Source organism: Fistularia commersonii, chromosome 6 (assembly GCF_037954325.1).
Source record: "Fistularia commersonii isolate RoL2024-O1a breed Wild chromosome 6, RoL_Fcom_v1.0, whole genome shotgun sequence".
Lineage (NCBI taxonomy): Eukaryota > Metazoa > Chordata > Actinopteri > Syngnathiformes > Fistulariidae > Fistularia > Fistularia commersonii.
In genome coordinates this window covers 13,193,646-13,209,493 of record NC_141289.1, presented here as the reverse complement: position 1 = coordinate 13,209,493, position 15,848 = coordinate 13,193,646, and the positions used below count along the sequence as shown (strand labels likewise).

The 15,848-nt window shown below is 39.1% G+C and overlaps 1 protein-coding gene across 2 annotated transcripts in view; it reads right to left on the bottom strand.

Moving 5' to 3' along the window:
• creb3l1 (cAMP responsive element binding protein 3-like 1) overlaps positions 1 to 8,505 on the bottom strand; it is a 39,441-nt gene extending 30,936 nt beyond the window's left edge. For both annotated transcript variants that reach the window (XM_086148235.1, XM_086148236.1), the window contains exon 1: positions 8,278 to 8,505. In XM_086148235.1, coding sequence (XP_086004361.1) covers positions 8,278 to 8,388 — 111 coding nt within the window. In that variant the 5' untranslated portion in view covers positions 8,389 to 8,505. The remainder of the gene's footprint in view (positions 1 to 8,277) is intronic.
• Between the last annotated feature and the right edge of the window lie 7,343 nt (positions 8,506 to 15,848).

The window sequence follows — 15,848 nt, the reverse complement described above, 5'->3', positions numbered from 1 at the left end:
CTTACACACACACACACACACACACACACACACACACACACACACACACACACACACACACACACACACACACACACACACACACACACACACACACACACACACACACACACAACGTGCTGCATGCCTGCTCACATTCTTTCTGGCAGCTCCACGGCCAATCGGTGATGAGCATGCGAATGAGATGGGTGTGTCTTTTCAAAGCTGGAGTACAGGGTCTAAACGGAGAGTAGAATAGAAAAAAATAGAAAAGAATATGGAAAATGAACACAGAGGGAGCAGAGTATGGAATTCGGATGGAACGGGGGAGAGCTGTGCCTTGACAGGAGTGTCACTGGAAGATGTGTAGTGAAATGTAGATGAGAATTTCTTCAGCAAAGGTCAACTACAGGATAGTAGAATAGAGTGATATAGAAGAGATAGCTGGAAGCTGAAGCAAACTGACCTTACCTGACCTCAGAGTCTTCTCCATTATGGACGATTGAATTGTAGCTACAAAAATGAGTCCATTCTCCACGTCTGCTCATCTTACCTTTTCTTATCTGCAACTGCATTTCTTTATAAATGTTGTTTAACCCATTTCAAGAACATAATATTCTGAGTTTGCCATTTGTGTTCTTAGGTCATTCATTATCATGCCCCATGAGTAACAGTTCACCTAAGTACATTTCAATTACACCTTGCAATTACTATCATTTTCTTTTTATTTATTTGCTTGCATTTTTGCAGTGCACTATGTATGACAGCAAAACTACGTATTTTTAATTATGGCAAAAATGGCAAAAAAAAAAAATCACAAAATCACAAAAATCTATTTTTTTTCGATCACATACAATGTTCTGGATTGAGGAAAATGTGAAACAAGAAATAAAATGTTTTGTATTAAGACAAGGGGGAATTCTTGTCGAAATTATATTGTCTCAGCAACTGGACTTGAATTTCCTCACTTATCCAAGAGGGTTTTTCCATTCTGAAAACTGAAGAAGCCTCTCAGATGAGGGGTGAAACATCTTCAAGTGAAGAAATTCAAGTCCAGTTCCTAAGAAAAGAAGATTTTGACAAGAATTCACCATGACCTGGATGACTGAGAACCTCCACAGACAATACAAAGGTGGTGTGAACTATGTGGGGATTAAATAATATTTGGCAAATAAGTACATAGAAGTATGGGTAAACTATTCCTATTTTATTCGGTATGTTACTGGTAGTTGATTGTTGTCTTTGCAGAATATTATGACATATGACTTATCACCGTGTGAAATAAATTGAAAAATGAAATATGAAATATCCTCACTTCATATTATTAGACACTTTAGTAAATTTTGCCATAATTAGTTCACAAGAGATTGAAAGAACTAATTTTATATGGGAGTCTTAAACTTTGAGAACCAGCGGGATTTCAAAAAAAGAGCTTAATAAAAGGTCAGAATTTTTTTCCCCAAATTTCTGAAAATCTGCATGAAATAATCTATAAATGAACAGGGAAGTATCATAATTCATAATAGTTTTTAAAAAATCCTGAAATTATATCATATAAAAGGAATACTATCAAAGCATTAGCGTCAGAGGAATTTCAAAAACGTTTCAATAAAAGTGAATTTAATATAAGTGATACTCATCATACATATATACATATACAGTCCATACCAACAGAGAGAGATTTCATAGAATCTCATCCTTTTCAGTAAGTCCCTGTCTTCTCTAACATTTAAATTCATTCAAAATTTGTAGCCATGACTGTTGACAAGATGTCACTGTGCAGTAAGTATCTGCTTGTTGCTGAGATATGATTTGAACATTGGATCTGGCGATTAAAAGTGTCTAGATAAAAAGCAGATGACGCCACAGTGTTACTGATTTCACTGAGAGACTTGACCATTTGGCCTTTTGAGGTAAACTATCTTTTATGCTTCATCAAAAATTTCTGATGGAAAATCAGCCTTGGTTGGATTTTAGTCAGTGTCTTAGTCACACTTAACATGACACAATTAGTCCAGTTTATTGTGTGGTCTGAGTTCATGAAACGCCTCGCCAACGCCTTTGCATCTCAGCATTTAATCTTGTTAAAACTATTTTTTTCTCTTGCATCCTGAAAAGGGTCTGAACATGAGGTAAGTGATGTAATTCTTGCTCGAGCTCTGATATTATGGTTTGTTCGGAAACACATGATGCACAGATGGAGCTGGACAGCAACTTCTCTCCCTATCTGTCTCTCCCAACACTCTCTTCCCCTCTCCCTGCATCTCCCTCTGTCATCTCAGATCAGCTCAGGGATAGCTCTTTAAATCAGCTGAGACCTCTTAAACATGAGACATTTGAAAGCCACTTGCCTGGTCTTAATAACAATTATTTGAAAAAAATCCTCAAAATAACACTGAATATCAGGAGTAAGTTGGCTGGTACAGGAAAAAGTTGTTTTTGTAATATCTTATCATTCAGATGTATCAAATGTTCAGACCAGTGATGCCGAGTCAGATTTGGTGGAAATGCTTTAGCAGTGTCTCTTGGTAATGGGTTTAAATAAAGGAAGGATTAAAGTTCCCCTTGTCGCCTTGCAGTTAAACTCCATTCATTCATTCGCGTCATGTATCAGAAGAGGGATATTACTCAGCCAATATGATGGTTTGCTGAATTTGATCGAGGAGTTCTTAACGTTGTTTTTTTTTACTTCTTCTTTATGTAAAACCTTGGGGCCGAGCAGACTTTGTGCACTTGAAGTTGGCTAATTTTTACTTGGGTACAGGGAAGCGATGAAGAATCTCTTCACTTAACTCAATCATCGCATATGAAAATATTTTTCTGAATCAGCCGGGCCTACCTCAGCATCTTATCTGGTCTGATTATTTCCTCCTGGTTATCAGCAGGATACACTCGGCGCTGAGGGAGGTAAACAAAACACACAAACAGGCAGCTGTGTGCATAACCAGACACTGAGCACTGAGTAACCAGCGGCGTTCTCCATGTCACCGTTCTTTTAACCATATGCAGAGCAGACATATGAGGAAAGATTTCCACATTAGTAATACTTCTTGATACAATGGTAGTTTTGGTAAAAGCGCCATCAGCACAAAGACTGAAAACACTGACAGCAACACACAACTCAAGCATTCAATCATTTTGATTTCAAAAGGATGCCAGATCAGTCCAAACCACAGCAATAAAGACAGTGAGGAAGAGATCCTCTGGGTCCCTTTCAGAGTGATTTAATAAAACAGCAGGAAAACCAACAGGGTCTCGTACATTTTTACACCTCTGCACTAGGCGCTGGGAAGCCATGATGGAAAAACAGGAAAACCCATTAGGTTTTCATCATCAGAAACAACAGGTACTCCATATATGGAATCCAGTAGCAGCTACATCGTAGAGTAGCTGTGCAGTTCACCAAACAATTACATTGGGGTTCAATTCCCTGGATTACTGACCATTAGCAGTCAAGTTGGCTATGTCGCAGAAAGCCTGCAATTAATGCACAACATGTGATCCATTACAAAAGCTGAGCCTGGACTGCTCAAATGAATGTACTGTACCATCCATCTTTGTAATCAGTGGCTCCCAGCAGAGACTAAGACAAAAAAGGAAAAGCATGGAAAGATAAACTGCGATGACAGGCTTTTCTTTAATGAAAACGAAATCTCTGACAATGTGAATCATGATCTACCCACATGTATGACATTGAAGTCGGGTCTACAGGCATGTCATCCCGCCAAATGACTAATCAGCCATCTTTTCCCATATCCTCAGTGTCTCAGCCCAGCCTGGTGGCTACACTGCAGAGTGTACTGCTTTATTTAGAGCAGAGACGGGGGGTTAAAAACCACAGGCAGACTGCTCGACTGACTCACTGGCTAAAATACAGGTTAAAAAATCTGCAGTGTTTAGAAGAAAGAGAAATGACCAACTGGAAAAAGAGACAGGGAGTGAAAAATGAATATAAAACAGACACGGAGAGAAGGGATGACTGCTGTCTTTGATAATCATTATTAACCTGAATATCAGATGCAGCAACAGTGTGGGTGGGGGGTGAATGAAGAGTACAAAGACCTGCGAGGCTGCACACACTTGCTGTTGATTTGTGTGTTTTTGCAATCAGTTGTCTTGTCGCTATACGTCCAGAGCAAAGCATGTGGCAAAATGACATATAATGACCTTTTTTTCTGATATTGATATATATATAAATATAACAACATATGCTCAGGTTTGGAAATATCAAAGGTCAGCTTCTCAACAATAAGCTAAAGGGGCTCCCCAATTTGATTTGACATTTTTAGTCATTTAAATGTATGCGAAAAGCTTCTGAATCCAGAGACAGCCTTTCACATGCCTTTTTAAAAATAGTAAAGAGCATCGCTGATCTGACCTCTCGACTGCACATGGAATAATGGCACACTTTAAGCAACATTTCATTCCCTCTTTTCTGATTTTTTTGTGATTGTGATTTGTTTACTAATTCAATATAGAGGTAATTTGTGTCTCATTTTCCAGTAATCTCTTGCAGATCTTCAGAAAATGTTTTGCAAAATTTTAGGAAACTTCTTGCAGATTTTGTCAGTAATTGTCAAATTACACAATCGAGTGAATTTGCCCAAGATGAAAGGCATTTGTCAAATTAGTTTGGAATATCTAAAAAATTAAAACCGGGATTTTTAGTTGACAGTGGATGTGACCCCCCAAGTATATATTTTTTGGGGGATTTTAAAATGTCCTTTCCCTGGTGAGTATCATTTATTTTCTTGTGTTTTCTCAGACAAATACACTACCTTATCACTGATTCTACTTGTTCATGATGAGTCTCTTGAACAGGCTTTATATTTCTTATTCTTTCTTACACCCTGCTCTACTGAAATCAAGGACATATATATCGCCAGCACGCCAGGCAATGATGCATGTGGCTGTTGCCCCCGGTAACCTGTTGGTCCTGAGTGAGGAGAGGGACTGGTGAGAACAGGTGGTGTTTCTCAATATGATACAGGAAAAGGGCATGCCATTGTTTTCTCCTCATTTTTGCGTTATTTATTCCTTTTTCCCTAGCTATGCATCTCCACAGCATCTGTGTATTGTCAGCCAAAGATTTTTATTTATTTATTTCTTTTAATAAAAACACCGCTAACTGTTTACAAAACCACAATCATTACATAGTCCCAATGGCGGAACATCATCTAATTCAAATGTAAACCAAATGGGATACAGCAGCTATTTAATCTTGATACCAACATAATACACATTGACAGAAATGAGACAAATGGGGTGGAAAAATGGAAAAAAAAAATTTCCAAGAGTGAAAGATCAAAAAGGGTAATAATAATCAGAACAAGAAAACATTTTGAAACAAATACCTACCTTGGGTATAGCAGCACGGCAACATCTGCTCTCACACCTTCTCGCTGGTGAGGACAATTTCATCAGCTGATAAACCATAATCTTACAGTCTTTCCATTGCCATTCCTGATACTTTTAATTGATATGTGTGTGTGTGTGTGTGTGTGTGTGTGTTGTGTTATTCTTTTTGGTATTGTATTTCCACTCCTGTAGGACTTTACCTTGTTCCATATCAGCAGATGAGCTACCCCTGTGTTGTGTTATCTGTTCACTTTGGTTTGGTTTCTCACAAGTCGCATTTCAAGCAAACCAAAATCTGTCTAGAGAAGCCACACGGGTGCTGTCAGTGTTTATTTTTCAGCTTAATCCAAAAAATCTAAATGGGCTGGTGGACTAGGAGCACATACTGAGCACATGTCACAACATGCCCAGCCTTAAACTGAAGGTGAGTCAGATAAGCTTGAGGGCTACGGGCGTAGCTCTAGTCCAAATGCCCACATTGCTTGATGCGTTTGGGTCGAGCTGAGGTCAGATCATATGCATACCACAAACCAACCCTATCAAGACCCAGCGGGTATGGAGCAAAACAACTGTGCCGCAGTCGGGTCGTCTTGGTCCACGCCCAAGTCTGAGTGCTTCATCCACCCCAAAATTAGCCTCACCCTCAGGGAAAGCAAAAGTGTGAAGCAAATCAGCTGGAGATCTAGGAGGTCGCAGCTTCAGAGCTGGAACCAAATCCGGACAGATGCAGCATTGTCATGCTGAGATGATATTTTTAAGAGTCATCCTTAACTTAAGTACAGTGGTGTTACCTTTGCGGAAGAAGTTACGTGATAGGTTACATTATTTTTTCCATCTGTTTTTTCATTAGTTAAACATCTTGGCCAAAGGAAAACCAATGATGCTTTTAAAGTGAGACATCACCAGAATTCTTTTTCCTTTCTTTGTTTATTTATTTCTTTATTTTAGATTGGTTCCCAAACTCGGACACTGTCATTAGTTTATCTAGGGCAGGAGTCGGCAACCTCTTTCATCAAATGCCTCTTTCATCCTTACACTGCAGCTCCGAGTGGCTTGGGAAAATAAGTTATAAGAATTTCATTGAATTGTATTTTATTTGTGTTAGTTCCTTTTTTACTTTTAGTATTAAATTGGGAGATTATTGTGATCAAGAAATATTAAAATAAAATTATATTTATTATTTTTCTACGCTCAAAATAAACGTCACACTCGCGGAGGCCGGTATACCCGGCAAAACGCTGTTTCATAAGCAACACACTGTAGTTGTTTATACAAAGTGTTAAGGTAAAAAAAAGCAATATATACAGTGATACCTTTATTTTAGACGTCAAAAAGTAATTGCGGCTCCCAGTGTTCTCTTTTCAGTGGAAACGGGGTCCAAATGGCTCTTTGGGTGTTAAAGGTGGCCGACCCCTGACTAGGGATACCAGAGAAGTCGTCTTCTTTGCTGACCCCTCTGGTCAAAGGTGGTAGTGGTAGTGGAGGGAAGATCCGAGATGTTTAGATTGAGGGATAACGCATCATTTTGTAAGACAAATAACTCACAGGTAGGAGGTTGAAATCAGTTTCTTATGTCTATAGAAGCCCTCCGTGTATAAAAAAATGTGAGAATGTAGGTACAGCTAGTAAGAAGCAAGAACAGGTTAATTAAATATTAAGAGCTCTTTCACTATAATGCAATATATTGTATTCCAGGTGGAATCCCGAACTCTATTTCGTTTCCGTTGATCATTAGCCTATCTATGCAGCGCGGTGTTGCAGCTTTAGATGCAAAAAGCTGGTGGTGCAAGAAAAACGAAACCTCATTCAGCCTTTAATTTGACCTTTAAGTGTTTCTCGCCTTGTTCTCCATCCAGTCGCAGAGCCGACTGGTACAGTCACCGCTCAATACGGCCCTGTGTTTGTGACGGAGCGAGAGCAGGTGCAGGCCCCCGAAGAAATTCTAATCTTTTTACCTGCACAGAAACGCGTCCAGCAGAAGGCCGACGCTCTGCCATTTCTTATCAAGAAAACATGTCAACCGGACAGCCAAACATGCAGGAATTAATGCAGCTGCTCAAACACAAGATTTTTTTCACAACTGCAAATTTTGAAAGGTAATTTAAAAACTAAAAAAAATGCAATTGAAGCTCTACGAAGCGCTCACTGCTGCACATTTAAACGAGAGAGAGGGAAGGACACCGACTCCTTTCAGTGATGTAATATGCCAAAGAGAAAAATAAATGTTTTCTTCATAATTACAATTTTCAAAAATCGACATCATTCCAAACATTTTGGGCCCAGGATGTTAAAAATCCATTAACATGTGATAAAAGAAAAGACTGAACCCGCAGTTTGATGGAAAAAAAATCAGCAGAGAAATGTTTCCCTATAAATAAGCAGCACAGATGTTGCTGAATATTTCAATATATTTGGAGAAATATATAGTTTTCTGCTGAAGGTTGGAATACCATGAGACGGTTGGATCCGGGTGACACAGATGTTTGCTTTTACTTCTATCAATTAATTGTTAGTGCAACATTTGAGGAGCGTGCACGCACACCGAACACACACACGCACACATATATACACACACACACACACACACACACACACACACACACACACACACACACACACACACACACACACACACATTAAGAACTGCAACACCTGTCAATGAACAAACAGGCGAACGCGAAAGTTAACCAGTAACTCGCTGGCCTGTCAGTGTGTTGAGATTAAAATTGACGCGCACGCGTGGAAGGGGAGGGGGGAGGGGGGAGCAAAGCCCCGGATGTCAATCAGGATCTGACGCGCCCTGCCGACGTCCGGCTCCGCGCTGAACCGGCAGTTTGACGAGTGCGTTTGATTTATGACACTTCGAATGCAGAGTTGGGACTCCGCGTTTATCACACGGCGAAAACACAAAGGAGTGCCGGGTTTTTTTGTGTGACTCACCACATTGGTGAGGAAATCTCCGTCACTGAGTTCCTCCAGGTCCAACAGGTTGGCTCCCCCGGGCGGGTAGAGTTTCTCTGCTGTCAAACTGTCCAGGATAGACTCCATCATCGCTGCGGTTCAGTGGACCGAGGCTCCGTCGCTCAGTCTAACTCATCAAAAGCAGCTGTGTCTTCGGACGTGTCGTGACGCTGGTCGAGCCCACTGGATTTTTTTTTTTTATCGGTGTCAAGCTTGATTATGCCGAGAATTCACATCTTCCTCCGCGCAGGCGTTCCTATCCATCCATCTGTGCGAGTGCAGCAGCTCAGCCTCCCTCCAGTCCACTACTGCCTCCCGCCTCCGGCCATTGAATATTCAGTGAAGCCCCGCCCCCCTGGGGGCGTCACGTAACAAGCGCACCTTATACAGAGAACGTTTTATGTCGACACATACACAACACATATACTTAATACATAAGGATAAACAAAAAATAACGGCTAACTCCATAATCAATTTTTTTAAATTTTCCTTTAAAAATCTCGATGTTTTTGGTGGTATCCTTTCTTAAATCTCTGGTTAAAAAATAAAAGAAAGTACCATGATTAAAATGGCAATTTTTCTAAAAAATCAGCAAGACCTACCTAACAAGTATCAAGATATTTTCTCAGACAATCACCAGGAAAGGAAATGATAAAACACAGGTAATTACATCAAATAATGATGTGCCACCGACCTGCAAAAAAGTATTTTACATACATATAAAATAAAATAAAATAAAATACAAATTATTTTTAAATCATGAAAAATATTAGTCATATACTTTATATATTATCTTTATTCTTATAAGTATGAGAAGTATTGTTATTGTTGTTGTTACAACAGACCTTTCAAAAATGCTTTTATTTTTCAGATACTGCCCTGGTTGTTTTATTGTTACTTTTCAGTAATTTGCAGATTGTTTCTCAGCTATTTCCTGATTATTTTAATGGAATATGATGCTTTTTTCTGCTTTTTCTGTTTTTGTGGTAATCGACATTGACTGAGCTGCACTCGTGGAATTTTCCAGGGATTTTAAAAACAAACTAGTTGATGAGGAAAAAAAACAACAAATACACAAACGAAAATATGATAACACACTGATTTATGTTATATTATGTGTCACAGATTTTGCGACAAAAAAAAAAATCATGTCACATTTAAATTATATTGGATATATATATTGAGTGAATGTCCCGGACCCATGGGATGCCTGTGTTTTCCAATGTCTGTAGGAAATGGCTGTTGATTTCCTTTGTGCAATTTTGCTGTTGCAGCCGCACAGGTGATTACAGTTTATGAAATCTCCGCCTCTTTTCTAAATGCATCTATCTGGGACAAGAGACTTACATAACATTGCTTTTTGTACATTTCTGTGTTTTTTTCCAAACCTGACTAACTTCAGCAGAGATTTATCAGCTGGAAACCAGCTGCAGGGTTGCAAGAGGCCCTGATGGGTCCGCGACTTTATTCTATTTATACCATCCGGGATTATGGATGGTGAACACGAGTTTGCATTTGATGGCTCAATAATAGGGTGTGAATTTACTTAATAGACCTGATCTCGAGTTAATCCAAGATGTCCCATATTTTCTATCAGAAGTTTTCTCAGAGCAGGGTATGAAATGTCACCTCCTACAGGTCAGAGGGTATCACAGCAAATATAAAATATCTTTCTTTTTTTTTTCTTTTTTATGTCATTTGTGTGCAAAAACTCGATGATATTAGATATTGAAACATTTGGACTGCATTCACCTCGTTGATAATGACAATTTATGAAGTTGTGTTTTAGTGTTGTGAAAGACGAAGTCTATCTCAGTAACTGTTTGAGATGAAAAATGCTAGCCTCTGTATGGAGGAAAGAGGACAAGTGAATGCAGCCTGGAGCTACAACAAATACACACATACTAGCAACACACACACCATGTATTCTGCCCCCGATACTTTTTTCTTTTTATGGAATTCAGTAAAAAGATAGCAACAAACAGAGGTGAAATTTGTAAGACTGAAATATATATGGGCGGGAAATACACTTTCTATAGTAATGGAAGAGGTATGACGGGTGTGTGTGGGGGTGTGTGAATGGTCTGCTTCCCAGACCTGTTAGATAACCAGGGTAGCCACAGGGACAAAATGCAAACCCTACACAAAAAGGCCGCCTGTCAGAATCAAACCGAGCACAGCAGGCAACCTGCATGCCATGAGACGGGACTACTAGCCACTCCAACACTGCAAATAATAATAACAATCGTCTTTTCTGCTCCCCTTCCAGAGCTTGCCAAAGGGAATCATTTCCTCCATATTTATATACCACATATAATTTACAACTGGAACAGGTATCTCAGATCTTACAGTGAACAACATATACTGGCATGGTATGGTGAAATGAGAAAGATGTAAAAAAAAAGCCTCCATTTTGATTATGATTCAATCTGTATTAGAGATGGTGGCTGTTTGGCATTGGCTGTTATTGTTATTGTTGTTGGTGTGTGACGTGTTGTATAGGGGTGTTCTGAGATTTGTGTCTGGCTGTGCTGGTCTACAGTGCTCTGTTCCCCATCCAAAGGGAGAAGTGAGAACAGGTTGCATTCGGGTAGTGATTAGTCTAGTTTTCTGCCTGTTTCCTGACTCTGGAAATGTACAAGTCCTGTGCAGAGGGCAGTTTGGCACCTGTGATTCTCTCTGCTGTCATGACTGTCTGTTCGTATCTGATCAGGTACCGTCCGGTGGACAGGACCACCAGGCAATCACGGAGGTGCAGAGAACAGCCTGGAGAACTGCAGTGTAGAACTGGATCAGTCGCTCCTAAGACAGGCTGAACTGCCTGAGGCGATTCAGATTTTTTTTTTTCATCCCACTGTCTATGTCGAATGGCACGTTTAGGTCCTGAGAGATGATGGATTCACAGCCGCTCGGTAAAGTGAAGGGAGGCTTAGAAGGGGGGCTCCTTCCTGAAGTCCATTGTCATCTCCACAGCCTTGAAGGTTCAGCTTGATATTACTTAGACCACACCAGCGTTTCAGCAAGTCTGTATGCAGACTCGTCACCATCTCGAATGAGGCTGATGACCATTGTGTCATCTGCATACTTCAGGAGTTGGACAGATTGTCTTGAAGACAAGTGTGATGAGACCATTCCTGTCTTTCTTAATTCATTATTTCTCTTGAGCCTTGACTTTGGATCCTCAGCTCCACACTTAAAGTAGCCATGAGTTTTTTTGCATTTGGGACATCTTTCATTTTTCAAAGCCTGCCAATGAAATCTTGTCAGGTGCTGTCAATAACAGACAAACTATGTCAGTTAAGAAAAAATTTAGTAATACAGCTGTGTCACAGATGCTACTCTCATAAATGCATTTGTTAAGGCAATAGGGGACTAAGAGGTCTGATTCAAAGCTTTTACACAAGCCTCAGCCAAGAGTCAAAAGTTGGGTAGCTTATCCCTGCAATTAAAAAAACAAAAATTACTTTTTCATGATATTATAATATTTTGTGATAGGATTTTTGAGTTTTCTTAAGATGTAAGCCATAATCAGCACTATTAAAATAATAAAATGCTTACAATATTTCAGTTGATTTGTAATGAATCCAGAGTGTATGACATTTTTGTTTTTGTAATTGCATTACAGAAGATAAAGAACTTTATCACAATATTCTAATTTTCTGAGATAGTCCTGTATATGGATATCTGGATTATCCAGATGGGCTGTAAGTGTTATAGCAAGAAATTCACTTATTCGATCAGGCATTAATGAGCTGAGTTTGCACACAGTTTGCACCAAGAGACTTGTTGGTTGAGGGACAGATAGTATACCGGTTGTTCTCCAAACAAATGGGGAGTGCATAATCAAAACCCTAAGAGCAATAAGACCAAAGGATGTAAAACTTGATCTTAAAAAAACAGTCCCCATTGGTTTTTTTAACAGGCAGAGTACCCTTTTTCTTCTGATGTGGAACCATATTTACCCAACAAAGACACAGCCATTGTCTTTCTGGTGAAACCCGGTCTCCTATCAGGAAACAAAATCAAAATTAAGTAAACGCCTAAACAGTTAAGTTTTTTTTTTCATCATTAACAAGATGCAAAATCAAGACCTTGAAACCAAATTTTCTTTGTGTTATTTTCTTTCTGTCATTTGCTAAAATGAAAAAAAATTCAGTGTCTGTAACATCGACTTGTATACACTGCTGAAGCCGACTACACATTCCCCTTAGGATTGGACAACATCTAGACTTGAACCTGAATTAAAAATGTTGTCTCTAGCATGCCAAAGAAAAGAGTGACACTTGGACAGGAGCATGTTGGATCCCATCATAGATTTCTTCCTGATGGTATTGTTCATATTGAGGACATTGCGGAGGGTTTGTGTGAGAAGACACCAAACTCCCCTGGCTGATTACCATCACTTGTGTTTGTATTCCTCATTTCTGTTCAAACAAGACTGAGGGTTATGCAATCACCTCCTATTCCTTTACAACCTGAGCCCTTTTCATTGCCTCTCCATTTTATCTTTTTCTGCCTTTTCACAAGTTTTCATTGCTTTACTTCCCCTCCTCTTCTCTCATTGGAGATCGATTTACAGTTGTATCCTGCTTTGAGGGTCAGGGTGTTTTTCTCAGGCTCTCACACCCATTTTGGTGTTGTATAACTATTATTACATTTCAATACATAAGAATGTTAAAAAAATCAAGATAAAAGGACAGTTATGGATGTTTAGGTTTTTATAAAGTAAAGAAAATTGAAAGTAAAACAAACTGAACTGAATATCGCGTGTGAGTTGAAATACTTGTTTTTTGGATTTCCCTGTTATTGGCCATCTTGTTCTTGTACTGCAGGTTGGACTGTGTTTTGCTAAATCCGAGGACATTTCACAAGCAAAGATTTTTTTTTTTTTTTTTTATGGTTTGAACATAAAATAAAAGTTAGGAAAAGTTTTCATTGGATTTTCTTTTGTTCTCATGCGGCGGGTAGTTAGCAGCTTTCCTGGAGCAACAGTCACTTCAAGTTTCAACAAATCAAAATACTTCAAGCTGAGTGAATATTGTGAAAACTCGTTTCAGTGACTAAAACTACTGGAGGATATTATCTAAATTGACTGTAACCTCTGGGGAGCAGCAGACTTGAAGGCCGGGATCTCTGAACCACATTTCAAGGTCTCTGTGTTTTATTTATTCTTTGATATGTTTATTTACTTCTTTTTCCCTTTCTTTTAAATATTGGTATTCCTTTCGCGGGTTGGAGATACCGCAAGATAAAAGATTCCAGGAAGTATGACGTCAAGCCGAAGAATGAATTCAATCAATTTTAGCTTATCTCCATATTTTTATAAATGTTACCAATTAGGTTTGTTAATTTTAACTAATAAAGTGGGCAGGCACTGCCAGACCAAATCATTGGCTAATTGGTCCGGTACACCAAAGATCAGATTTCCAACAGCCGACCAAAACGTCTGCTCCCAGCAATTGGCTAGAATTACAACCAATCAGATGAACAGAGCGTCGACTGAGCAAACAATCTGAAGTAAAAAATGTAACATGTGATATGCTACTCAACAACCAAGGTAGAAAATTAAGCAAACGACTACTGCTAACATATTTTTCTAATTTTCAAACCTTTATTCCATAAACACATCAATCATTGCAAATATCGATGTCAGCGACACCTCATAGGCCTCTTAAAACCGCTGTTCTGTTGCATCGAGCCACTAGCCATGTTCTGTCAGCCATACTTTTTCGAAATGTCTCATTGTGAACCTTCAGAAACAATCCGTGGCTCTTCGTCTAAATCTAAAAATATTGAGAGATCCTCATGCAAAAAGAATAAATTTGATTTTTTTTTTAGATGATGTAGTTGGCCTGGTGTGATTTGTTTTTGTGCCACTTGTGGATGATTTCAGCTCACGTTTTGACATCTAGCAAAACAGATCAAAACAAATTTGCCGCTGGCAGGATGGAAGAAAATAAGTAAACATCAATATCTCAACTTGGACTCTTCATTTGTCCTCCTGGACACAAAGCGAGTCCAGGCTGCCAGAGATGTATACATTATTTGATTGAAAACATGTTAGTGTTCACTTTTCAACCTCTGTGATGTGTTCTTATAGATTGATCGTATTGGTCATTCATCCCTCTATGCCGTTAATGACAGGGGGCTTTCTGATTGGCTCATGGCATTATGATGCAGGTGTGACTCATTTTCTATTTTAGGTTGACTTAGTGTTTTTGACCTTTCGTCTCCTTGGCGACCACTGTGACATCAGTACCTCGCCCCATTACCCTCTTTTGTTTGTCTGTCTCTGAAATCTGTTCAGGTTTCTCGACACAGTGAACACGTTGTGTTTGTGCGTCTGGGTGTGAGTCACTGCAGAGTTCAGTCCCCGTCACACAATCACTATCAATATAATTATTTTTCAATCTTCACGTCCATCTCTTCCCATTCTATTAAGGGGCTAAGTGTATTCACTGTAGCACCCATTCATGTTACTGAATATAAAGTCACACTTTTATTTAATTGCTCCTGATTCATAATTTTCACAGGAGAGTAGATGTCAAGGCTTGAGATATTGAAATGAGATGCTTTGAATGATTAATTTGTGTCTAATATGGCGTGACATACCTCTTTTTTCTCAAAAAAAATTAACAGATGAAAGGACTGACAATTGGCGGCAAACACATGTAATGCACAGTTTGAACTGGCCAGAAAAGGTCAAGTTTCAAAAAAGGAAAAAAAAGTATTGTTTGCAAAGTAGAATTTCGGCTACTTGTCTGCTTTGTGTGCATCTCATATTTGGTCTTGAATTTTGCTACAGAAGGTGTTAACTCGGCCCCCTGCACTGACAAGAATTGCTTTCCTCATGGCTGCAAGCTTTAAAGCAAAGTGATGTAAAGTTCAAAACAGGGGTTAACGAGCTGATAGATTTGGAGAGATACACACTTCAGTAGGGAATGTGAGGCACTTGGTTCAAAGCAGGAAACCTTAGATAAATGTCTCCCTCTAGAGGTTACAGAGGAAATAAAGTCTATCATGTTAATTTCTTCTGAGCGTCAGAAATTTAAGCAGCCATATAATCTCCTTTACACAAGTATGGAAAGAGAATTATCATTATTATTATTATTATTATTATTATTATTATTATTATTATTATTATCATCATTGTTGTTATTATTATTATTATTTCAACCCTTCAGAGGTTGCCACAGTGAATCAACCTCCGCTATCTAACCCTATTCTCTGTATCCCTTTCTGTCACATCAACGTACTCTTTCACAACATCCATACAGCTTCTCTTTGGTCTTCATCTAGACCTCTTGCCTGGCAGTTCCAATCTCAACATCCTTCTAATATATTCACTATCCCTCCTCTGTCTATGACGGAATCATCTCAGTCTGACCTTTCTGACTTTCTCTCCAAAACATCTAATATGTGCTGTCCCTCCGATGGACTCATTCCTGATCCTATCCATCCTCGTCACTCCCAAAGAGAACCTCAACATCTTCATCTCTGCGACCTCCAGTTCTGCCTCCCGTCTTTTGGTCAATGTCACTGTTTTCAGA